The following is a 25,851-nucleotide window of genomic DNA, read 5'->3' as shown; positions in this document are numbered from 1 at the left end:
GCGAAGTACAGCATTCCTCTTCGAAGCTACGTCTGTCCTGCACGTGTCTGCAACGGGTAAGATTAAATTATCTTGAAATAGTCAATTAAATTGCCTTTCGAATGTTAGAAGTACAAAAAACAGAAAGAAAAGTCGAAGAGAAGTGTAGATTCTTAATTTTTGTCATTAATTCAACGTCTTCTTCAAAAATACACAAGTTGATAATTTTTGCTCTTGCCGAGAAATAATGTATTCTTAAATATTTCTTATCAAAATCACGACATAGGAAAGTGTTATTAAAGTAATATTTCCCTTTATTTATTACATAATTATAATAGTATAAAATATAATACAAGACGGGTGTTGCTAAAGAAGTACATTATTCGATTTTTTCGCTGATATTTATTGTATGAACGTTTCCATTATGATTAGCATTACAGTTTCGAAACTTCTACCAATGGCTGTGATTGGTCGCCCCATGTTGGCGTCCTCTCATTTCGACCAATCAGACACGTCATTGTGTGAGCGAGTGCGTGGATTTGTGACGCAGTACAGCATTCCTCTTCGAAGCTTCGTCCCTCTTGCACGTGTCTGCAACAGGTAAGATTAAATTATCTTCAAATATTAAATTAAATTGTCTTTCGGGTGTTGAAAATACAAAAAAGAGAAAGAATAGCCAAAGAGAAGTCTAGCTCTTTGTTTTTTGACATTAATTCGAGGTTATCTTTAAAAATACGTGAGTTGAAATTTTTTGCTCTTGCCGTGAATTGACAATGAAGTTGGAAGAACAGAATCTGAATTATTTTCCCCTTATATCAATAGTTTCTTTAACATTATTGCATTTTTTCATGTTTTCGATACATATTTCTCATAATTTACTGTTATAAATCGTGATACTTGATTTTCTCGTTTTTTACTATTATAGCGATATAAATACGAATTAAAATAACATTTCCTTCATTTATTCTGCTTTTATATCAATAATTTCTTAAATCCCGTCAATATCTTATATTTTTTCTACTTTGTTTCCTATATTTTCATGTTTTAAGCTGAGAAAAATAATCTTGACTTTATTTCAATATGGCGTTGATAGTTTTTAACGAACCTTTCCCTTACGATTAGTATTAAAGTTTCGAAGCAATACGAAACTTCTATCAATGGCTGTGATTGGTCGTCTATTATAGCGTCCTTCCATTTCGACCAATCAGGTTTATCGTTGCAGGGTGCAATGCGCGGAGTGTGGTGGCGTGCAACAGTCGTCTCGAAGCTTCGTCCGTTTGGCACGTGTCTGCAACAGGTAAGATTAAATTATCTTTAAATACTAAATTAAATTGCCGATCGGGTGTTAAAAGTACAAAAAACAGAAAGAAACATCGAAGAGAAGTCTGAATTCTTGATCTTTGACATTAATTCGGCGTTTTCTTCACAAATACATGAGTTGAAAATTTTTGCTCTCGTCGGGAATGTACAATAAGAGTGGAACTGTAGAATCTGAATTATTTTCTCTTTTATATCGTTAAGTTCCTAAACATTATCGAATGTTTTTCATATTGTTTCACACAATTTGCTGTTTTTAATTTAATAACGTCTTTTCTTGAGCATCGTAATATTATTTCTGTTTAGACGTGTTCATGTACTTCGTTAGGTATCGGCCGGTAGCAGAATATACCGAACATTGCCGAGTGTTGCCGAAGTGCCGACCGGTCTACGATGGAAAGGAAGGTCTCGTCATTGCTCTCTCGAGCGTCGAAGTGAGAAGACGTGTCGAGGTCGTGCTGGCGTATAAGCAATACAAAAGTACGCATAGTCTACTTATTTAAATAATTTACATAAATTATCGACTTCGATCGTTTGTTTATTTGTTGATTAAATTTAATTAGCATAAATTTTTATTTTTTATTTGTTACAGATATTTATTTGATTTCAAAAAGGCGCCATGGGATACGACACCATTGATATTGGTTCAAAATATAATTTTGTAAAGGGTATATAATATAATTGTTAACATTTTAATTTATTATAATCAATTATTAATGCTTTTTTTGAGTCGTTGTTAAGTGTAAGCATGTTTGATAATTAATTGGTATCAAGGTCAAGGAAAAAAAGATTAGAGAAATTTTCTTTTGATCAATTAATAGAAAAAGAATAATTAATTTTTCATTTTATTAAATAATTTCAACTAATAATTTAATACGTGTGTTTTAAATTAGAACAAAATTGAAACATCGTGTATTCTACTGCAGATGATTGCTTTTCTTCAACAATTATTTAATTATATTTTCATTATTTTAAACAATTTGTTTTTATTAAATCATAGTAATTATATTATAATATACAGCTTTTGATGCAAGTTTAAATTAAAACAGAATCACGTTATTAAATCACATGCTGTTTAAGCATGGTTAATTATTGGACTTTGCTTATTGAAAAGAATTAGATAATTTATAAATCATGCCGTAATAGAATTTCCAACAAATTATAGTATGCTTACAATTTTAACAACAAAAATCCTCTGCTTTAATACAATAGTCTATTATCTTTATTACAAAATGATTTTCTATCGATGTAATATTCATTGAAATAATTATCAACAATTATTTAAAACATTTCATTTCAATCTAGGATCAATATTCAGCTTTAACAATATTTGTCGTCGTCGAATATATTTCACGAACATAGATATTTTCATTTACAAGCCATTAATAACAGTATTTCCATTACGAATGCTCAGTTAGAAGAATGTTGTTTTGTTTTGTATATTTCCACCCATCCCCAACCTCCTCACTAATCTTTTCTTCCAGGAATTGTTGTGGCCGCGCGCAAGGCGGTCGGTAGAGTCAGTGTTTGTACGAACATAGTTCCAATGTTTTGATTTTTTCAAGGGTGAACTGGCCCTGAATAGAGTTGCGTTTGTACAGTTAGGAATCACGCGAAAGTAGAGTCAGTGTTTTCTGCGTATTATAAAATATTTTCTAGAGCATCGCGGCTCTGATTTTTCTTTTTCCATCGTGAAAGTAGAGTCTATAATTGTTCGCCGGAAATTATTCACGGTCGCGTTACTATTTTTATTTTTAATTTTTTTTTTAATTGCTCGATATATCCGGAATTAGAGTCAAAGCACCACTAAAGAGGAGTCTTGGGCGTTGCTCCATAAGGAAAGAGTGTAAGTATCTTATTACTTTATTTAATTAATTTTAACTGAAATAGAATAATTTACAATTTCAATACTTGATAATTGAGATTTCTTTTTAATTGCTAATATTTTATAAAATTCAATTTCATATATAATTTTATTAGAATAAAAATTGATAACTTGCAAAATTAACCGTAATTCTTTTTTGTTTTGTTACAGATGAATTTTTTAATTTAGCCAAGTTTCTGGATATCCTGATGATGGGTTTCTTCACGACTTCCGTCTTGGGCGTTGGACCACAAGGAAAGAGTGTAAGTATCTTATTACTTTATTTAATTAATTTTAACTGAAATAGAATAATTTACAATTTCAACACTTGATAATTGAGATTTCTTTTTAATTGCTAATATTTTATAAAATTCAATTTCATATATTATTTTATTAGAATAAAAATTGATAATTTTCAAAATTAACCGTAATTCTTCTTTTTTTGTTACAGATGAATTTCTTCACGACTTCCGTCTTCACCTTGACTTGACTGTCGGAAGAAGAGTATATCTGCGAACGGTGAGTCGCATGTTTTATGGTTCCTCTGGTGCCCAATCATGTCGAAGGACGAATGGTCCGAATCGACACGGGCTACCGGTTGTATATGTGATTAGCAAGCACAGTGACCATGGGTATGATTATATCATACTCATGAGTAGTAATATTTTTATTGTTTCATTTAATTTAGTTCAGGTTAGGTCTTCTTGTACATCGCGTTTTAATATTATTTCCATTCCACATATTCCAATAGTTATTTGTGAATGCTCTTAAATGTTCTTAAATGTTCTTAAATGTGGAATATGAAATATTTTAATACCGAAACAATTTTATTTAGTTTGTCTGTAATAGAGAAGTCAAATACTATCTGACATAGTTATTGCGAAAGTTCAAAGCAATATAATATTGATAGTAATATGTATACTTTATATACATATTAATGATGCTATTACATTGATTTAATTACATTTTGTGCATTATAAATTCAAATATAATTTTAGAATTTTTTACGAGTAGTAAAATTTCATTCATTCAATACCGAAAATTAAGTTATTTAAACGTTCATGAAAAAATGAACAATTTATGTGCAAGAAGACAATTCGTGGCGGGTAGATTTCCAACTCAGAGTGATTTATTTCAACACATTTTGCGTATTCTTGAAAATTTACTCTGAGGAGGGAGTCGCCCGAGGATGTTTTATTAATTTTCACAATAAATTCTTGTTTCATTGGAAAGAATTCATAATTAGAAACATTAAATTCTGTTTTATTAAAATTTTGCATTTCTTAAATTAGTGTTGCGAAAAATTTGCAGCGCGAGAGTAAATATGACGATGCACTGACTAGTATTCGGTGGGAATCCTTTTGGTTTTTAAACTCAATCCTTTTTATTATTTATATAATCAAATTAGTTACAAGGATTCCGCGGCCTGAGACCGTGAACACCATCTCATGGGAGACAAACCCATGCATTACTAGGCCTTTGCAGGCACAGTTTTAGAATACGGAACATATGAAAATATGTTACCATATTCTAAACTGCAGTCCTTTTGTCTATACTATGGGCGTCCGTCAATCTGACACCGTTGGATGCAACGTGTTGGACGGGCGGGTAGCGCTCTTAGCGAAGGGGTGCATCCTGTCCTGGCGTTACGACGTCCAGGCGGGGTGGGTGGTATGTAGCGTCTGGCGTATGAACTAGGGGGCGTGAGACCCTTCGTTGCCAGCTGATATTAGCAGTGCACCATGTTTACGTCATAGTTGCTCTATTTTTTTTTTTCAGTATTTGTTCTTAAAGCTTAATATTTACAAAGTCGAGTCACTTTTATTAAATTAAAATAGTGAAATATTAGCCCGTTAGATGTTTATGTACTAATCATGTTTGTAGATCAGGATTTTCAGATTTAACCCCTTCCGTGTTTATTGCCAAAGCCCATTCACGTGCCCAGGTGCTACTTGGATGGGTAGAGGCAATGGGCACGATGACCTAGTTCATAAGAATAATAATTAATAAGCGGCTGGCATTGTGTTAGTATATCGTGCACGACGTAATCTCCACATATGGTGTGTGTGTTTTTAGGCTGTGGGATTGCGTCGGTTTAATAACTTTTTCATTTACTTTTAATTTGAAATAATATTTTATTCAACAAGATGTACGATGAACGTATAAACCAAATACTATTGTTATCATTACTATTACCATGATTATTACCATTACTATGAAATATTCTATATCAAAGTAGTTAATTAAATTTTTTAATTATCATTATACGCAATGATTGCTAGCCTTGCCAGACGATTTCAGTGAAAAATGGTACGTACCGTAGAGTGTGATGTGAGATGAAACTCGGGTGACGGAGGCGTCCCGGGACGTTCTCCCTAGTGTAGGCTCTGCGCCCGGGTGGAGTGTATGGGGGTCGTGGAATGAATTTTTGTGAGAATGTGATTTTGCCTTTTTTAAATATAGCGTTAGGTAGGTAGGTAATATACCTTCTGGTGTGTGTGATAGATCGTAAGTAGGTAGGGCCGGGACAGGTTGTCACAGTCTCTTGGTCGGGTAGGCGCGATTTCGGTGATCAACCTGTACCTGGAATATATTTGAAGAATTGACGATACGATCGATACGAATGGAGTATGCTGTTCGCCTTCTATCTATCTGTACAATTTTTCAAATTTTTGGCGACTTCATAAGTCGTCATACGCGATCGCGATGGCACGAAACGCACAAGTTCTGCTCGAGCACGGCACGTGTGCACGAACAACGACTTATATAAAGTCCTTTTTCGTCCACGTGTCAATTAGAGCTTCGCGATTTTTCTTTTTTGTTGATTGTTTTTTTTTTTGTTTTGCGAATTTGCAAGTCTCGAGCTTTAGATATAAGTTTCAGGTGGGTGGACCGCCCGAAGAAAGAAAAGGCTATATGCCGAAGCGCCCCGACAAACTGTCTTTCAAGAGGGGAACTACTAATGATTTTGCATCCTTTTGCAAAAAAGGATGGGAAATCATTATCGTTACTACTTTGTCACTGTGCTTGCTTGTAGTTGTAGTTTTGTAATTTCAGGAGAAGAGGGGGCCCGTGACCCCCACGATTTTGGGCAAATCGCGTTTTCAATTTAGTGTTGCGAACTTTAAATATCGCGTTTCTTTCTTGCATTGCTTTAAAATAGAATTTAACTTTTCAATGTTGATTGCTTTAAGATTATTGAGAGTTTTGCTTTTTAATGTTTATTGCTTTAGTGTTGCGAGTAAAAGATTCACGGTTTGAGAATCCCCCTTTTTTGCATTTTAATTGCATGTCTATTAAAGATAGCGTTGCGAATGATATTAGCGCGATTGTTTCCCAGTGTTGCGACTTATAAATACGCGATTGCTTTGCATTAGTTTATAAAGTTCCCTGCTAATTAGTGTTGCGGTAATGAATATTCGCGTCTTGCATTAGAGTTGCGATATATGATGAAATGCCCAAAAACGATCCAGTGGAGTTGCCATGCTCCATAAGGCAGCTATGGACCAGCTGCCGTGATACAGCCTTGGATTGGCTGTAACCCCTTTTTTAGATTAGTGTTGCGTCTTACAAAATTCGGTAGATTTGAGTAGAGTTGCGTTACAGTTCGCGTTTTCTCTTTTTTTCTTTTTTTCAGCTTAGTGTTGCGTATAATGGAGCAGCCTTTACGCGTACGCTTTTGTACATATTTATATAATTAATCAAATTAGTGTTGCGAGTAAAAAATTCACGGTTTTAGAATCCCCCTTTTCTGCATTTTAATTGCATGTCTGTTAAAGATAGTGTTGCGAATGACATTAGCGCGATTGTTTCCCAGTGTTGCGACTTATAAATACGCGATTGCTTTGCATTAGTTTATAGAGTTCCCTCCTAATTAGTGTTGCGGTAATGAATATTCGCGTTTTGCATTAGAGTTGCAATATAGGATGAAATGCCCCAAACTATCCAGTGGAGTTGCCATGCTCCATAAGGCAGCTATGGACCAGCTGCCGTGGTACAGCCTTGAATTGGCTGTACCCCTTTTTTAGATTAGTGTTGCGTCTTACTAAATTCGGTAGATTTGAGTAGTGTTGCGTTACAGTTCGCGTTTTCTCTTTTTTTCTTTTTTTCAGCTTAGCGTTGCGCATACTGAAGCAGCCTTCACGCGTACGCGTGAATTTGTACATATTATATAATTAATGAAATTAGTGTTGCGAATGAGTTCGCGATTGTTAATTAGTGGAAGTAACTATGACTCACATTCGGTGGGAGTCCTTTTAAGGATTCCGCGGCCTGAGACCGTGAACACCATCTCATGGGAGACAAACCCGTGCATTACTAGGCCTTTGCAGGCGCAGCTTTAGAATACGGAACATATGAAAATATGTTACCATATTCTAAACTGTAGTCCTTTTGTCTATACTATGGGCGTCCGTCAATCTGACACCGTTGGATGCAACGTGTTGGACGGGCGGGTAGCGCTCTTAGCGAAGGGGTGCATCCTGTCCTGGCGTTACGACGTCCAGGCGGGGTGGGTGGTATGTAGCGTCTGGCGTATGAACTAGGGGGCGTGAGACCCTTCGTTGCCAGCCGATGTTTTGTCATAGTTCAGAATGTTTGCAATTTTGAAATTAGTGTTGCGTGTGATTTCGGTTTGTTTTATAGGGTTTGCTTAGGGATTGCTCTTATGGGCAGTCAAACTTTTCTTTTCAGGTTCCCCTGTACCCTCCCTCCCACTGCCCCGGCCTTATTCTTTTTTTTCTTCCCTTTTTTTAATTTTGAAAATTTTGAGCATTCGGTTATTGGAAATACTGTTAAATAATATTTATGATTTTAATATTTTCAAGATATTATTAGATACTATAAGGTTTAAATAGAACTTTATTCAAAGTTTTATTTAAAATGGAAATTCATTTTACTTTTTGATGATTGGTGATAATTTATTTCAAGGAATATTTGTTCATTCGAGATAGCTTATTAAATTTTAATTTTACTTTATTTAAACAAAAGTAGTGGATAATTGTTGTTCGAGTTGTTCAGTTTTAATTTTTGATCGCGATGTTTCGTTTCAAGCTTACGGAGAAGCTAATTAAATTACTTTTATAAATTTTCAAATTCTTTTCCTGAAAAGCAAAGTCCACTCGCGATTTGCTTTTCAGTTTTTCCATTTACAATAAATTTGCATTGAAAGGTGTATTGAATGATATAATGCAATAAAGTCAAGTAGAGTCATGGTTGTACATATATTGCAGTAAAAGATAGTTGTTTCAATTAAAATATCGTGTACTGTTTATTAACAAATGAACGAATATTAAATACTATAAAATGAAAAACAATTAATCCTTTTAAATCAAATCACTTATTGAGTGACATATATTTTTCTAAATCTTTTTTTTCTTTATTTTGGTACTGAAATTGAATTGATGTTCCTTCTTTTCATTGGAAATAAGTCATTAACAATGACTCTGATTTTTCTGAAATTTTGTGTGTACTAATGCATCTTCTTTCTAGCTATTAAATTTTTTGTCTTGATATGGATTCAATTAATAAGTTTCTGTTGCAGAGAAATATCTCAGGACGTATTTTGGTAATTAATCCTTTTTAGTTTGTTTCAAGAATTATTCTGGTATTAAGGTAATACGAGTCTTATTATTTTTGAAAATGGTATCTAATCCTTTTTAGTCTGTTTCAAAAAGTATTCTAGTATTAAGGTAATACGAGTTTTATTATTTTTGAAAATTGTATCTAATCCTTTTCAGTTTTATTTTAGGAAGTATTCTGATGAGGATAACAAAATCAACAAATTCAACATATTCAACATATTCATTGGACTTATTTATGTATATAGTCATTAAGTATAATCGTCAAACACTGCAGTGTTTAATTAGGAAGCGTTAGATTTAAGTGAATTTTTAATATAATTACGAGCGCTCGTATATATAGGTATTCTTAGTAATATAAGTATGTAGGACAAATATGCAATTGCATATTTAATAATTACAGATCTGTAATCAAAATCCAAATTAAAAAATGTTGAGATATGAATAAAACGCAAAAATCTACGTAGATATTATGTATAAATAAGTAGGTAGGTAGGTAGTGAATAAAAATAATGCTCCTTTTGTTGTTCATTTGCATAATAGTCAAAAACGTTTTGCAAATGTGCATCAAGAGGATGATGATATTGAATAATAATAAAAATTTGCATAAATGGAGGGTGGATGGGATGAGGTAGGGCGGGTCTCCGCCCGCAGCAACCTCCCCGTGGTGAGACCTGGGCAATCGTTATTATTTGATGGATAATTAATAATTGCATCATTATTTCAATGGTACACTTATTAATTATGCAGCAAATAATGCGAGCGAATTGGCTGCGAGATTTACAATTTGTTTTTCTATTTTGTCTTTCTTATATTTTTTCGTTAATTTTTGCATTATCTTTAATGCACTTTTATCTCATTTTTATGTCATTATTAATTATGCATTCATTTATGTAATACGGTAAAATGTAACACTGTATTACCAACTCGTGCAACACAAGGACGTACGGTTCTTGCATATGCTAATGTGTATGTGGTTTTTTATAGATTCTAATTACTCTTTTACAAGAATTGGCCGCGTGGTGCAGCACCACACTTCGCCAATCACAGTTCATGACTTCTAGGGTTTTTCCCTATTAATTCTTATAGTAACTTTTTCATTTAGTGTATGTATCTTCATACACTGTGTCCTATGGACTTGTTCAATCTATAATCTTCAGGAAACACTTCTAAACCATGGTTTTCAGAGTTTGTTTTTAAAAAATAGTTTCTCTTTAAATAAAAAAGAAAGAATGTCACCAATGAAAGGAAACTCACCTGATTCTAATTGGGATTCAGGTAAACAGCAATATTAATTTAATACATATATTTATGTTTTATCCAGTGTAATGAAAATTGCATCTTGCCTGTTTCAAATAAAACATAATAAAGTGCAATTTTTATAGGTTCTGAATCAGACAATCAGTGTGAATCTTCTAGACGAAGTCGCAGTGGTACACCTAATTCTAATGCTGCAAATTCTGTACAAGAAAGAAATTCTGATGATGAAAATGATGCTCGTTCAGTAGCTTCAAATGTTAGTGACAGATCTTCTAGGTCTAGTAGTCAATCTGCAGAGGAAAAAGTAAATTCTAGACCAAATTCTAAAAGTCCATCTCCAGCTAGATCAGATTCTAGACACTCAAGTATTGGATCTGTGCACAGTGAGAAGTCTGGTTCTCAGAGATCTAAAAGCGGTACTCCAAAATCAGTTGCATTGCATAATAGTGACTCACAAAGATCAAGATCAAGATCATGCTCTCCACAAGAGAAGACACCTGAAAGTCCAAAATCTACAGAGTTAGTAAATTAACAATTAAAAATATTTCTTAAGAGCTTAATGCAAGGGTAGAAAACTATCATGATATTAATTCCAGTTCTTGAAAAAGTTTCCAAAAACATTAGTTTGTATGATAACTATTAATATTTTCAGGATGGCAAATTCTCCAGATTTCTCAAGAACTGAACATGCAAATTCTGGACAAAAACCAGATAGCTCTGAAGAAAATAAGGATGATAATGAATCTGAGAAGTCTGTAAAAACAAGGGGTGTGTGAATAAAGAAAGCTGTTAATTAACATTTGTATTTAGAATCGATTAAATATTGTATCATAACATTGTAGGTAGTATAAAATCAAATGATAGTGATGCAGAAGGAAGTCCAGCTCCAAAAGAAGATAATAGTGGCTCTGCTTCTGAACCAGAAGATGGAGCGAAAAAAGCGAAACCGCTAATAGATAGTGATTCAGAAAGTGAACCAACAGGAAAAGAAGCTCTAGCTCCAACAGCAGATGCTCTTTTCGGAGATGCAAGTGATATAAGTACAGATGATGAAAAGGACAAGGAAGAGAAACCAAGAGAGAAAAGTCGAAGTAAAAGTAGAAGCAGGAGTAGAAGTAGAAGTAAAAGCAGAAGTGGGAGCAGAAGTAAAAGCAGGAGTAGAAGCAGGAGCAAAAGTAGAAGTCCAGATAGATCTGACAGTGGTGGTGAGGGTCCTAGTCAAGCAATTATTGAAGATGTATGTATTAAATAACTAAAACATTATATAAGAGTAGAGTAAGTATAATGAATTATTGTTCTTAAATTTATTTAGGATGTGGATAAAGAAAAGGAGGAAGAACCCGAACCTCCACCAGAAACAAGAATTGATGTAGAAATTCCAAAAATCTCAACAGATTTAGGTCGTGAAATACACTTTGTGAAGCTCCCTAATTTTCTTTCTGTAGAAACACGACCGTTTGATACGGAAACATATGAGGATGAGATTGATGAGGAGGAAACTTTAGATGAAGAAGGTCGAGCTAGATTAAAGTTAAAGGTTGAAAATACTCTTCGTTGGAAGGACACTTTTGACGATCATGGTAAAGTCGTCAAAGAAAGCAACGCCAGATTCGTAAAGTGGTCCGATGGTAGCATGTCTTTACATTTGGGTTCCGAGATTTTTGATGTGTATAAACAGCCACTTCAAGGCGATCATAATCATCTCTATATCCGTCAAGGAACTGGTCTCCAAGGTCAAGCAGTATTCAGAACTAAATTGACATTCCGTCCACATTCTACAGAATCTTTCACTCATAGAAAAATGACAATGTCGCTAGCGGACAGATCGCAAAAGACTTCTGGTATAAAGGTGTTGTCTCAAGTAGGAACCAATCCAGATCAAAATAGATATGAAATGATTAAAGTAAGTTATTATGAAAACTATGATATTAAATTAACAGTCATGCAGTATATTAAAAATTACTGCAATCTTTAGAAAGAGGAAGAGAAACTACGTATGGCAATGAGAGTTCAAAGTAAGACAAAGAAAAGTAGTGCAGGTAGAGGAACTACTGGAAGATCTGTGGGTGGATATGGTGCTGATGCTTACCATGATGATGGATCTGATGATGAGGGTGCGATTTCCCTTGCAGCGATTAAGAATAAATATAAAAAAGGAATGAATATTCCTGTTAAAGGTGAGCTATTATATTAAAATAAGTATTTACGGATTATCTATATACTTTTATTTTCTTAGCGTCAAATATATATTCATCGGATGAAGAGGGTTCAGATTTCGAGACCTTCAGAGCGAAAAAGAACATTAAAGGGAAAGTTCTTAAAGATTCAGATGAAGAATCAAATTCCGGAAGTGCTTCAGAAAGTGGAAGAGAGGATAATAATCAGGGTGATAATGCTAGCGATTAGAGTACTAATTTTAAACTATGATAAGTTGTTTTGTAATATAGTGAAATAAATCAAAACATTTCTGAAACATTTGAATTACTTTTATAATTCATGAAAGTACAGATTTCAACATGATCTAGGAATTTTTTCCATCCAAACAATTGGTAGCAGTGTTACGCACACAAGTGTAACACAACGACTTGTGCCACGAAAGCATTTTTATCTTACGAACTATAGATTCTTATAATCAAGAATTATATATTCTAATTTGTGAGTATAATTCCTGTATTCATTCATAGTATTAACCAATCGAACTAATATGCGTTAACAATACTCGTAATTGTTTACAGTAATATAGTAAGTGACAAACATTTTAACAAACATTATTCTTTCATTTTAATATAAATGAAATTAAAAATATTTTATTATACTTTTGTTTATATGTTATATACATTTTTACTATTAAGTTAATACATACAACGAGTGAACATCAAATAATTGCATAAACAGTTTTTATATTTTTCATTAATGAAAATTTATGTTAATCAAAGTTTGGGTATAATATTCACTTATATTGAAATTATATTTTTGATTATATAATTCGAAAATAAATAAATAATTGCTTTAACGTTATTTATAGCAAGAAAATCGTACAGTATAGAGTTTTCATAATTTCAGTTGCTCTAAGATGACTTGAAATTAATTTTTACACAAAAATAAAGACATACTTATGTATTTCTTTATAAGGTTAATTACTTCATTGTTTTAATTGAGCTATTGGTTTAAGTCGATTTAACCTATTTACCCTTGCATGTGTTGTAACGTAACCTCAATATTTTTTTTTTATTTTTTAGGAAGAGCTTAGATAAGAAATTTTCTACAAACTAATTTATCTTTATGCTAACTAAGGATTTGTATAGGAATTGCAAAAATAAGGATTCTTTAATCTTATTGTAATTTTATACTAATAAACAGGTATTAATATTTGACTCATATTTAACATTAAATTATGCATATATAATAAATAGTAATAATTCTTTCAGATTTATCACAATGGTTGCCCACACAGTACTTCTTGACTTCACAGTTCCATCAAATGTAATAGTAGATGTAGAGAAACGTTCAAATCTAAAATTAGCAATTGCCAATGTCCTTGGAGAACATTTTAACGGTTTAAAGCCATTAACTGAGTCAAGTATTGATGGAAGTCTTTTGATTCTCTATACTGGCCCAAGAGGTAGCTTGATCACTGTTCGAGGATATACTGAAGGCTTGATCACCCTTAACATTGAATATTACAAGAGAGATGATGAGGAGGCACTTCTGGATTTTGAGGTAAAGTTCTTTATGTAAGATATAACAATCATTTTGCAATATCTAGTTGCAAATTTCACGATATTTAGTTGCCTTTCATGGCTATCAAAGACAAAGTCAGCTTTTGTATCTCTCAAAATATGGGGTCATTACAAGGTACATCTTGTTACATAGTAATCAATGACAAGAAAAGAAAAGAATATACCTTTTGAAAAGATATATTTAAAAATGAACTGATGCATTATTAAACAATTCGCGTATCTTCGTGTAAGAAATATTTGATGTCAAAAAGTTGCAAGATAAATGTATTGTAAAAAGATCATCATCTGATGATTACTATTATAGAAATAAGTAGAAATTTTACTATATGCGGAAGAAACACGCGTAACAAAGAGGACCTTGTAGCAGTGGCGATACCTGGAAGCGGACGTTGCGATGGCTCTGAACAGCCAACGCAGCAAGCGCCTGCCACCAGTAAGGCGAGGAACCATATATGACCTCTATCTGACACTATCAGGTAGAAACCACTTCCCCAACTAGTTCCCCATACTTAGTTATCTATAGCACTTTTACCATCATGCGAATTGTTTTCGTTGCACTATAAAAGACACCCACAACTCCGATCGGTTAATTTTTTTCCGGTCAGCGTCTGTTACTTCTTCCCGGTGTTACTTTTTAGTTTTTGCGACAAAAGGGATTTCAAAGTGACTCTTGATTCATACGTAAAAAAAAAAAAAAAAACAATAATGGGGGAGTTGTCACGATTGGTTTAACCAGATAGTTTCTGTTTTTTTTTTATTCGTCGGTTCGCTTGTCACGGCCACCTTTAGTTGGCCAGAGAATTGGAGACAGCGTTGCAAGCGGCAGCAGCCTCTACGCGTTCGCATACGCTTACACCGATTAAACGCGGCGGACCTTTTGAGAGATACTTTCCTACCGCCGGTGAGTTTTTTTATTTATTATTCTGTTTACGGTATAAGCGGAAAGCTATATCCGCACAATTCTTATCATGCGTCGTAAACGAAATCTGCTTTGATTCATTCTCTCGATAACTTACCTGTATCAGTAACATTCTTTTCATTAATCCACGTGCGAAGCTGTACAGCTATTCATGATCTTTAAAACCATGTATGTGTCATCTCAGTATTGTCTAAGTTATTCATAATTCCATTTGTTTTCTTTCTTAGCAATGGACACCACTTTAACCATTCTTTTCTTATTTGCTTTATCATTTTTGTTGCAGTACCTATAACTACAGATGATAAACTATTTTGAATTCTATGGAATTTATCATTTTTACATGTTCATACTCATATTTTATATGTATACCTTTTTGTTTATCCAATTTATATATATTAAGAACACATAAGAATTGATAGATAACTAATACCCTAGATTTAGATAATACAATATCTTTTATACTTTTATTCTTACTATTATTATTTTGGATGTAAGAAGGAATTATATTGTTTTTACAAATTTGCGCTTTGCATCGCATGCGTCTATTAAATGCTTCTTTATGCAGTTATTTTAATTTTAAATTCTGTAACATTATGACAAAATTCCTTTTTTTATTTTTAAGATGATAGACTACTCGAATATGACATAGATAAATTGGTCTTTGAGGCACGTTCGCCTTACCAAAAAGTGCAAATTGTTCATTCAAAGTCATTAGGGAATCTACTGGTTCTTGATGAATTACAAAGTAAGGGATAAAAGGATTTTATATTTTCGAAACGATTTTTAAAAAATCTTCTAAAATGAATTATATTTTTAGATATATCTGAAGCAGATCTTATATATACAGAAACTCTAATGCAACGTGGAAAAGAGAGCTATACCGGAAAAGAGATAGTTATTTTAGGGGGAGGAGATGGTGGCTTACTTTGGGAATTGTTAAAGGAGAAGCCGAAATGCGTAACTATGTTAGAAGTATGTTAAATTATTTATTGAAAAACATAAAATAATGCATTATATTGTATGTTATAAAAATATATACTACACTTTTTACTGAAAAGAAGTTCTTCGGTTTTAGATTGATGATATTGTAATAAAAGCCTGCAGTCAGCATATGAGAAGCATATGCGGAGACTGTTTGGATAAAAGAAAGGGAGAAAACTATGAGGTAAATTTCACGAAAAGTTTTTGGTTGTAACAGTTAAACAGGAATCGGCAGAGTTTTTAATAACAATTTAAAACTTTGTAGATTATTGTTGGAGATTGTGCAAAGACTTTGGCACACATGATTGAAGAAGGTCGACAGTTTGATTATGTGTTTGGTGATCTTACAGATATACCAATTAGTACTGCACCACACGGTGATGCATGGGATTTCATCAGACTTATTTTAAACTCTTCAATGAAAGTTTTAAAGCCTACAGGAAAATATATGACTCATGTGTGTAGAAATATTTTAATTGTAAAAAATAATTCAGTTTCAGCTATTTTTATGCACACCTTTATTTGGACTATATTCTATTTGAATTTTGGAACTGATATTTAACAATACCTTACTTCTGTTTAAAGGGTAATGGAGCATCTTGTCCACAATCATTACAAATGTACGAAGAAGTTCTGTCACAGCTCTGTGTACCCGTAACGTTTACCAAAGATAGCGCTTTTGTACCCTCTTTCTTCGAAGACTGGGTCTTCTACCAAGTATCGTTAAAATGATGGATTAAATCTATAATTCTGAGGTATCAAGGGAGGTATATTCACAATCCATTTTCTCCCTTATGACCCAGATTTGATCCTAGTCGCAGATTTTTTGCTAACAAGTCGGTTCCTGGAAAACAAAATCCTGATGCTGGACATAAACTCCCAATTGACACTACTACGCTGGCGTCTGTACATACAAAAGGTGGTGGTTATCTGTACTTATTTAATTGTTTAGTAACTAATAAACTATACAAAGGTGCTCAATTATTTTTTCTACTAACTGTCAATAATCAAACTAATTTACCCAATGATTTACTACAAACGAATATAAACAAAAATCAATACAACAGATAAGTTACTGTATAAATATGTTAGTAATTAAATCTTTAATAAATCTAGAAATACAATTAGATATAAATTTAACCACACACATACGCACATATATATGTTTCTTTAACACGGATTTTGAATATATCTTGGATTCAGATTGCACTTGTTGGTATTTACTAAACAAATAGCAATTTGTAGATGTACATAAAAAATCGAAAATGTTGCATGAAGTATGAAGTGTATGAAGTAATAAAAGGTTAAGGGATATGCATAGAACTACCTACCATTCAATTATAACACTGATTATATTTTTTTCCAGTTACTAATAGCCTGTTTATAGGTGACTGTTTTTTAAATTTTTGTTTTGTGCAACGATAAAAAGTGAGAACAGAATTAAAAAAGGTGTATAAATAAAAACAACTTTTATTCACTGGTAAGTAAAAGAATACAAATTATAAATGAGAATATTAGTTATAAAATAATAATTACTGAATATTTATTAATTTTAAATATTGTAATGTTATAACAACAATAGTATATAATGCGTTTAAAATGATTTTGATACCATTGTTTATGCATATTATGTGTAAATAAAAGTTAGTTAAATTATCACTTTTTGTTTTAAATATTGTAATTAAAGTCATAATGGTTAGTAACTTCTCAGTACCATAACAATATAAATATGCTTAATCATTAGTAGTACTATTGGTCTTAATTATGAAAAAATATTTCATAATTAATTACCACAGGTATAAATAAATAAAAGAAATGAAGAAGAGCATGGGAATGAATGATTCAATTACAATGAATGAATGATATCAAAAAAAAGTATTCTCTATCTCAGTAATAACTAAAAATAAATACAAAGTAAAAAATTACACGGTGGGTTGAGTAAATTCAGTTAGATACAATTTTTATGTTTCTAATTGAAGCTTTGTACAGATATAAGTATCTGATATTTCAGGTAATTTTTCAACTTCATGAATGGTTGGTTCTATTTCTGTTTCCAGAAGTATTTGATCCAACCACTGTTGAACTTGCTCTGTGTGTCCATAAGAATTATGCTGTTCTTCTATAATATTTCTTGTTGAATTTTTACATTTTTCATTTTCTTGCTGATCTGTGCCAACAACCTGAAGGTTGAAGTCATTCTTCTGAAACTCTATATCCATTTTTGAATTATGAAGATCTTCTTGAGAATTCTTATCTTGAAAATTAAAAATTTGGCTGGAATTGCCTATTAAATTTGTTACACTAGATGTCCTCAATCCACAGGAAGTATTTTGCATATTTTTATTTTCCATTGTGGAAGAAAATTCAGTATTTGTATTGGAAGAAATGATTTCTGTGTTTTTGATAGACTTATCAAAACAAACATGATCTTTGCTAATATCTTGGTACTCTTCAATTTTATACGGTTCTAAATTAGTTATTGCTGTTGAATTAGATCCTTTAAGTTCTATTCTTCCAAACTGTTTAATTTGCTCCTCAAGAGCATTCTTTTCATCTAATACTGCTACAGAGGGAGGAAGAATTTCTTGGCTGGATAATGCCAAAGATATCTGCTGTCTATAAATTGCTTCTGATTGTCGCAAAAGCTGTTTTTCTCTAGCATATAATGTTTGTGCTAGTTGAGCAAAGCATATTTTAATTTCCTCTTGAACCTTAAAATCAGACATAACCTTAACATAAATGTTAAATAAACATTTGACTATTAAATAAGATATAGATAAAATTATAAACAATATTACCTGAAGAAATTGTTTCTCTAAAACTGTTCTCTTGTCAGTTATTAGCCTTATCCTGACAATATTGTTATCACTGTCAGTGTTCTCTTCATTCTTTTCTATCATGTTATTTATTTACTATAATTAGTACAGCAATACTAATTTATTTTCTCGCGGATTTCTACTGGTAAAAAAGCATAAAATTACACCACTGGAAATGTAATTGCTTTTCAACTCCACGTAAAAAACATCACCTCCCTGCTCGTCTGAAAACCACTCGCATAGAATCCAGTTTCTCTGTTACACCCGTTAGATCAACCACGCTGCCATCTTTGTATTAAAAAAAATCATTTCTTTCAAATGAATACAAATAAATACTTTGTTTATTTAAAATATTTTATTTTGTATTATAAAAGTGTGTAATTGATTAAAATACAGAAGCTTCTAAGCTAGGCTCTCCCTAGCCCTCCCTGGCTCCTCTTGGATCTCCCAGCTCTCCCTAAGTTTTCCCAACACTGAAAACAAGGGATGAAAACACAGAAAAATTCTTTAAATTTGTCATTAATTCAAATTAACAGCTACCAAATGTTTATCAATTGATAAATAAAAGCATAACGGAGTGGTTACATTAGCATAAATAATTAACAAGATAACTTTTGGTACTTATCTTTATTTACCAAAAAGATTTCACGTACAGATTCTTTGTTCCTATTTTTCGTCGTTTCTCACATCGAAGTTATTCTCTCTAGAAGAAAAAACATACGTCGTGTACATAACTACAATAGCTAACTGTGATAATTCCCAATTAAATATACAATAATTTAAATACTCATTGATCAATAGATATCAGTAACAATATTTTCTTCTTAGTTAATGCAACCTACTGTCATACTTTGTCTACGCGAATCTACAATTTCATCTTAACAGTATAATTTGCACGTACACCGTCTGCAGAATCGCGCGTAAACCGAGACATTTTTGTAATCATACAAAAAAGAAAAAAATATTTCGGCTTATCGATCGATCGAACGATAGGATATAATAATTATGGCAGCGTAAATATACGTGTACTTAAATAATTAAATTCAAGGAGTGCAATAGTTTTTTTCTTTTCGTTTATGGTACACGCCCGATATTTGCTAGTAAGTTAGCCATTGCTAGAGTAAGTTAGCAGCTAAATCTTTCGGGCTTACGCGAATAGTTTCTATCTTTCGAATAGGAAGCTGCAAATCTTTTAAATCATTCTCAAGAATGATCGTTCCGTCGTAACACGATATCTTCTATTTCCTTTCAGTTTGTTAACGAACTATTCGCGTACGCCAATAATTGTACTTACGTAAATTATTAAATATACTTAAAAGTATAATACTAAACGCGCGATTTCTGAACACTTTTAGCCGCCTTCTATTTTATGGGAGCTCCCGTTCGATAAGAATCTATCAATTACTACCTACAGTCTAGGCCTAATCTATCTCCTAGACAATTAAGAGAGTTCGTTTAAATAATACACATGGTTTTTTGTTTTTTCGCAAACAGGAACACAATAAAAAGTTCGTTTCGAATCAACGAGAAAGGTAATTTTACAAAAAAAAAAAGAGAAAAGAATGGCTCGTTAAATTAATGATAGGAAATAATAAAAGATTAGGACGATAAGTCCTTTTTATTAGGAAATAAATCCTTGGCAGTTAAAGTGGTGTCAGTTCGACCGATGGCTGTCCCATTTTCATTCGTAGACTTGTTACGTCGTCTTCTATTCGTACTAACAGTTTGAATTTCTGAAAATGAAGAAACAAAGAGGAATTGTTAATCGTGACATTTATTGAACTTTGAAACAACGATAGAAATTGCTGATTTACCGTAGACCTATCTCCTGGAGTTGTCATCCAAGCATAAAGCATGTAACCTGGTATACAGAGCATAGAAGATAAGGCTGTCATCCAACCCAGCACGTGCGACCACCATGGATACTCATAATCTAGATATTTCACTGGTGTCCATTGCACCAGGTTGAAAATGAAGACACCCTATTGAAATAATAAAACATCGATAGAGGTGAGACAAATTTCCTCAAACCTACTACTATGGGGGTTAACAAAAATGGTATCAACTTACCACACAAATCATTGGAGTAGTAACAGTCCAACAAAGTTTCCACCACATAAGAGGATAATATCCTATCATATCTCTGATAGCATCATAGAACCGATTAACGCCGAATGCCCAGCTTATAGAGATGCACTCGAAGAAAATTAGAAACAGAAGACAAAAACCGGAAACAGCATACGAATCGAGGATTTGGAAGACGTACATGCCACCCTGGGAGATACAGGATAACCCAATGATATAAGAAAGCACGCACACGATCGCGATGAAGAGTTCTTTACGTCGGCGAAGCAGTTGTGGCCATTCGTCCACCTAGAAAAAATTAATTCCAAAATTAATTCCATCGATCATTTTTGTTTCAGATGTTACTCACCATGGCAGTGATAAACCCTTCCATGGTACAGAACTGTGAATCTAATCCGATAAGAAGAAGCATGAAGAAGAAGAGGCAAGACCAAAGGGGCGCTCCAGGAAGTTGAAGAACTGCTGAAGGATAAGCTAAGAAAGCTAACCCTGGACCGGAAGCGGCCACTTCCGCGACAGGCTTCTGTTGCTCGTGGGCCATGAAACCCACCACGGAAAATATGACAAATCCGGCGAACATACTCGTCGATGAGTTCACCGAGCATACGATTAAAGCATCCTTGTAAACGTTGTTGGTAAATTTATTGTAACTACCGAGAGCTACCAGAGTGCCCAATCCCAATCCGTAGGAGAAGAAAATTTGAGTGACTGCATCTATCCATACCTGAAACATTTAATAATAAAGATATTAGAATAATTAGGTAGGGATCAAGATGGGACTTTTTCCAGAAAAAATTCTAGTTACCTCTGATTCTTTTAATTTTGAAAGATTCGGACTGATGTAGAATCTGATGCCCTCGATGGCTCCGGGCAAAGTGATGCCACGAATCAAAAGGATGGTCAGTAACACGTAAGGAAAGAGAGAGGTGAAGTAGACTACTTTTCCAGTCCACTTAACACCTTTCCAAATGCAAAAATAACAGAGGATCCAAACTAAAAGAAGAGTACCAGCCAATTCCCAACGGATGCTTCCCATGTGTTCAACACCATCGCTGATCTGAAGTGCTCGACGCCTGTAAAATATATTCGATGCGATCAGAATGGTTCCTTACTATTTCCTTAACCTTGATTTTCACTTACTCCCAAAATTCTTTCACTGGATCGGTGAGCTCCGTGATGGTCATGTTGACGTCGTTGACGGAACACATTTTAACCACGTTGTGACGCCTGGTAACCTCGGTCCAGCATAACAATGAGTCTCTGTCGTAAGGATTCACGCAATTCTTCGTGTTCCAGTAATTGTTGCAGCTACCCCAAGGCAGTTCTGAGGGAAGGAATAGTATCAACACTTTCTGACATTGGTGTAATTAAGTAGGGGCCAGGGTGGGTCTGACCCCTTAAAAAATGTGCATTCTGGCCCACCCCAAAAAATTATCCCAATTACACCGATGCTTTGTTACATTTAACAAGAAAACTTCTTTCTAACATTTACCAAGTTTTCAGGTGGTCAAAACTCTCGGTGCTTCAACCCTTGAAGAAGCAAGGTACCATGTTGGAAGAAGTTTCTAATCGACTCAGTTTACATCCGGAAGTCTCAAATAGCGTTAAGTAAAGCAATTTAAATGATGATTGTCTAATTCAATACTCTCATCCTTCTTCGTTTAAGATAACTTACCACTACGCATGGACATGAAGAAGTAGAAGATAGCCCAAGCAAGAATAACAATATAATAAACGTTCATCCAACAGGACATAACTGCAGCTGCATATCCGATACCCTTAAAAAGGGGTGCAATTTTGAAAACTCCAAGGCCGCCAACAGTGAGCATCTGTCCAAGGGCAAGCTCCATAAAAAACATTGGAATTCCAGCTAGTACCAGGGTCAAGAAGTAGGGGATTAAAAAAGCACCACCGCCATTCTTGTAACACAGGTAGGGAAATCTCCATACGTTTCCCAAACCAATCGCCAGACCAACCTTCGAATAATTGTTTAATTAATATTTCATTAGTAAAATAATAATGAATAGATAAATTACCACGCTTAGAATGAAGTCTAGCTTGGTGCTCCATGTACCACGTTCCGGTAGTGGCTTTTTGTTCGACGAAGGTGTCAGATTCAAAGCGGTTTTGTCCGAATTTTCAGGATCCGCTAGTTCAGGGTCTCTCGATGTCACTGTCATTTTGAATTCCTCTCGTTTGCCGTGAAAAAGTTTCTTCTCTCTCAGCTGTTCCTCCACTTATCGCGGAACTACCGCGAAGACATAACAGTGTTTCTGTTGACAATATCGAACATGCGTTAAAATTCATGAATCTCACTTGATACAATTTATTCGATTTCGAGAGCACATCGCAGCCTTTTTCTTTCTATTCTCAAGGTCCTCTCTAGGAGGTGATTTGTAGAAAATGAGCTCGACCGAGTTCTTTTTCTTCGGGGCCGGATGCGATTTTGGCTTTGTCGCGTGGAAAATCTGCGGAAAGCTATTACACCTTGAAATTCAAGGATACCAGCTGAATGGAAACTAGATTCTAACATTGAATTTAATGTTGAACTACTTTTGGCTTTGCAATAATAACACTATTTTGAATATCTAATGAATTTCTATGGTGAGATAGCTAAGAAGATTCGGCGTGAAAATTCCGAAGGAATAATTAAGACGCAAAAGTAATAGGCGATACAGTTAAATACGAATGTCCGGCCGGGGTACCGTGTAATGAATATCCGAGCCCGCGTTCCCCTAAGGCTCATCCTTTCCTGGCCCCTTCGCGGCCGATCTATTGGCTCCCTCTTCCTCTTCCACGCTCATAAAAAACAGCTATATTCTAATTAGCCGAGAATGCGTTGTTCCGCATAATCGACATTGCTATGATCTTGAATTCCTTGCTTTCCTATTAATTAGTCTCTCCTTAAATCCGCAACTTAACCGAATGTTTCTCTCCAAGATAATCAGACATACTAACACGTGTTATCCCTTGCATTTTATTTCCCTTTTATTTTTCATTTTATACAAACCTAACTGTAACCGACTACCAATCCCAGGACACTATCCTAGCTTCTGACCACGATGGTTCCTCCTCAGGGTCGCGCGGGAAATAAGCTGACCTCCAAACTATTCTTTTATCAAAAATCAAGTATGCACTGCACTGCACACCCTTGATCCTTCACGCAGCGGCTCGAATCGACATTTCCATGAATCGTTGAAGATCGAAGTATGACACACTTTGATAAATATATTCAGCGATCAAGAGTTAACGTATGTCCTCTCGATCCTGACGGTTCCGCGTTGCGATCATCGATGACTACCCCCGATCTACATGAACGTTTTCGATTTCTTTCGCTTATTTTCTGTCAAATTTCGACGATCTGTTACGGACCTGTCCCGATCCACGTCCGAGGAGATGCGTATGCTCAGCCGGCCCGTTCGGAACTAGAATCGGGAGTTCGCTTTCGACGTCGAACTAGCTGAAATATCGGGGGTACGAAATCGGGGGATCCCCCTTTTCCTTTTTTTCCCCCGGTCCACCCTTGCCGTTTACATCGGTGTCACGCGTTTATTCCGCGCGCGCTCGCTCACTCGTGCCGCACGAGGAGCAGGAGGGGACGAGGAAAACAAGGAGAAAGAGGGTCACCAAGATCGCAACAGTATATCATCATCAAGTTGACGGCTATCCCGACGAAGCTGTGCTCTTTATCGTCCACCGTTCCTACACATCTCTGCTCCTCTTTGTTTTCCATTATCCACCGATGATGATTTTCCAAATCCACGACTTGATTCGGTGGATCCCTGAATCCTGGCTAATTCGTATGTCTAAGGACGTAGATCTACTCTGTCAGGTCCTACGGTTCGGATCACCGAGCGTAGATCTACGTCCTTTGGTCCAGTAACTTGTGATCATCATGTCCGACAGAATAATAAGAATTAATTAACTGGAGAGAGTAATCTTAGGAATATGCAGAGTTTCATATATTATAATTGACCATGATTTTATTACTCTAGATATCTATTGTTCATATTGCTTCCAATGATAATGTTTGAAAATATTTTTGTTAGGACTCGACATTTACTCCTTAATGATCTTTGTGGCTTTTTGTAAATCAAATTTCTGTACTTTCCGACGAAATGGAAGAGCATGATAAAGTAGGTGAGCAAGACTAGGAAGCTAGTATATCCGGAGGGTTCACGTGACACCGATCTATCGCTACATCCGTTCTGGGTACACTCTGTAATATAGATCATCAGGATGATCGACATTAACTCATACAAATCCCAAAGCAGCTAGTATACGCGCAAACTGCTTCTCGATCTAGGAAATGGAACTCCTACCTATAGAGAGAAAAGGGTTTTCTTTAAAAAAAATCCTTGTAATTAAGCTACAAATTTGTAGGAGAAAAGTTATTCGTGAAATTTTCATCGTTGATAGAGTTAAATAATTCAATAGTAATTTTTAGTCGGATAGAAATGATTCGAATGGTTTTAGGGTGGTTGAAATTTTTTCAGGAAACAGGAAACTTACTATATCTAATTTTTATACCTTGCGCCTGAGCGTAGGCGATTTGATTGCTCGTTAACGGTCAGCATGGCAGAGGGGAGCATCCCCAATGACTAGAGGATGTGCGGGAAGTGGCGCGGGAACCGCATTAAGAATTACTTTGCGGGTCAAATCTTTTTTTACGAGTCAAGCTACCTTTGATTTGGGAGGAATTACTTAAAATCCTTTTATTCCGTGTCACGTCCTATAAGAAACTGATATCCTAATAGTAATTCCATTAAATTCCCTCCTTTCTGACTTACAGTTATCAATAATATGAACAGAGGTTTATTAAAGTATCCTGTAAAGAGCAATATTTATTCATTTTTCATACAAATAAACACATTCTGATTTTAATTATGATTCTATCGTTTCTTCTTGCAGTAATTGATGTTCATTTTTTATAAATATTGTACTATTAAAATAGTAGAGATATAAAACTACCATACAAAATTTTATTTAGCAAATATGTTTTTACAAAATAAAACAATATAATATATTTATAAAGGCAAGATTATGTTTGAAATAGATATTATATGAAATTATTGTCATTTTCTTTGTAAGAAAGAATTATGACAAACTGAAAGGTTCATCTATAAATTTTGAAACACTGCTACTTGTTAGCTGCTACTAAGTTCCAATGTTTTTTAAATAATTAGTTGTAGAATATTATGTGTAATTGGAATCATTGAAATTTAATAGATGGCACTGAGGTTTGTTTCCCTAAAATATTGATTTGTGAAGGTTGGCATTAGTATTGTATTAAATTTGGTAAGCTTGTGAA

The 25,851-nt window shown here is 34.1% G+C and overlaps 5 protein-coding genes across 11 annotated transcripts; 3 read left to right on the top strand and 2 right to left on the bottom strand.

The window, feature by feature from the left end:
• Positions 1–5: 5 nt before the first annotated feature.
• Positions 6–2,066, top strand: LOC114881748. Its single transcript, XM_029198601.2, has 5 exons — positions 6–56; positions 412–579; positions 1,202–1,276; positions 1,625–1,776; positions 1,889–2,066. Exons 2-5 carry the CDS (start codon positions 437–439, stop codon positions 1,933–1,935), a joined length of 417 nt encoding a protein of 138 aa, XP_029054434.1. The 5' UTR covers positions 6–56; positions 412–436; the 3' UTR covers positions 1,936–2,066.
• Positions 2,067–9,867: 7,801 nt separating this feature from the next.
• LOC114878118 (another transcription unit protein) lies at positions 9,868–12,472 on the top strand. The gene is made up of 7 exons (XM_029191542.2): positions 9,868–10,017; positions 10,125–10,518; positions 10,652–10,767; positions 10,842–11,236; positions 11,312–11,902; positions 11,975–12,176; positions 12,236–12,472. Exons 1-7 carry the CDS (start codon positions 9,972–9,974, stop codon positions 12,403–12,405), a joined length of 1,914 nt encoding a protein of 637 aa, XP_029047375.1. The 5' UTR covers positions 9,868–9,971; the 3' UTR covers positions 12,406–12,472.
• A 76-nt stretch (positions 12,473–12,548) lies between these two features.
• LOC114878120 (spermine synthase) lies at positions 12,549–16,615 on the top strand. Of its 6 annotated transcripts, none has more exons than XM_029191547.2 (9): positions 12,549–12,654; positions 13,239–13,359; positions 13,428–13,719; positions 14,529–14,640; positions 15,281–15,403; positions 15,476–15,630; positions 15,734–15,823; positions 15,905–16,096; positions 16,225–16,615. In XM_029191547.2, the coding sequence occupies exons 3-9, from the start codon at positions 13,438–13,440 to the stop codon at positions 16,369–16,371; spliced, it is 1,101 nt and encodes a 366-aa protein (XP_029047380.1). In that variant the 5' UTR covers positions 12,549–12,654; positions 13,239–13,359; positions 13,428–13,437; the 3' UTR covers positions 16,372–16,615. The 6 variants fall into 6 exon arrangements, with proteins under 6 accessions (XP_029047380.1, XP_029047383.1, XP_029047381.1 ...); XM_029191548.2 differs by lacking the exon at positions 12,549–12,654 and adding an exon at positions 12,657–12,741; XM_029191549.2 differs by lacking the exon at positions 12,549–12,654 and adding an exon at positions 13,011–13,131.
• Positions 16,616–16,972: 357 nt separating this feature from the next.
• On the bottom strand, positions 16,973–18,710 carry LOC114878122. The gene is made up of 2 exons (XM_029191556.2): positions 18,438–18,710; positions 16,973–18,350 (listed from the first exon to the last, which is right to left on the bottom strand). The coding sequence occupies exons 1-2, from the start codon at positions 18,537–18,539 to the stop codon at positions 17,601–17,603; spliced, it is 852 nt and encodes a 283-aa protein (XP_029047389.1). The 5' UTR covers positions 18,540–18,710; the 3' UTR covers positions 16,973–17,600.
• Positions 18,711–19,097: 387 nt separating this feature from the next.
• Positions 19,098–25,010, bottom strand: LOC114878119 (sodium- and chloride-dependent GABA transporter 1). Of its 2 annotated transcripts, none has more exons than XM_029191544.2 (9): positions 23,551–25,010; positions 22,577–22,813; positions 22,216–22,516; positions 21,681–21,864; positions 21,346–21,613; positions 20,890–21,264; positions 20,526–20,828; positions 20,270–20,437; positions 19,098–20,188 (listed from the first exon to the last, which is right to left on the bottom strand). In XM_029191544.2, exons 2-9 carry the CDS (start codon positions 22,718–22,720, stop codon positions 20,099–20,101), a joined length of 1,833 nt encoding a protein of 610 aa, XP_029047377.1. In that variant the 5' UTR covers positions 22,721–22,813; positions 23,551–25,010; the 3' UTR covers positions 19,098–20,098. The 2 variants fall into 2 exon arrangements, with proteins under 2 accessions (XP_029047377.1, XP_029047376.1); XM_029191543.2 differs by having other exon boundaries at positions 23,913–23,981.
• Between the last annotated feature and the right edge of the window lie 841 nt (positions 25,011–25,851).

Source organism: Osmia bicornis, chromosome 13, assembly GCF_907164935.1.
Source record: "Osmia bicornis bicornis chromosome 13, iOsmBic2.1, whole genome shotgun sequence".
In the NCBI taxonomy this organism is placed as follows: domain Eukaryota; kingdom Metazoa; phylum Arthropoda; class Insecta; order Hymenoptera; family Megachilidae; genus Osmia; species Osmia bicornis.
Note: the sequence above shows the minus strand (reverse complement) of the source record. Positions and strands in the feature narration are given on the sequence as shown.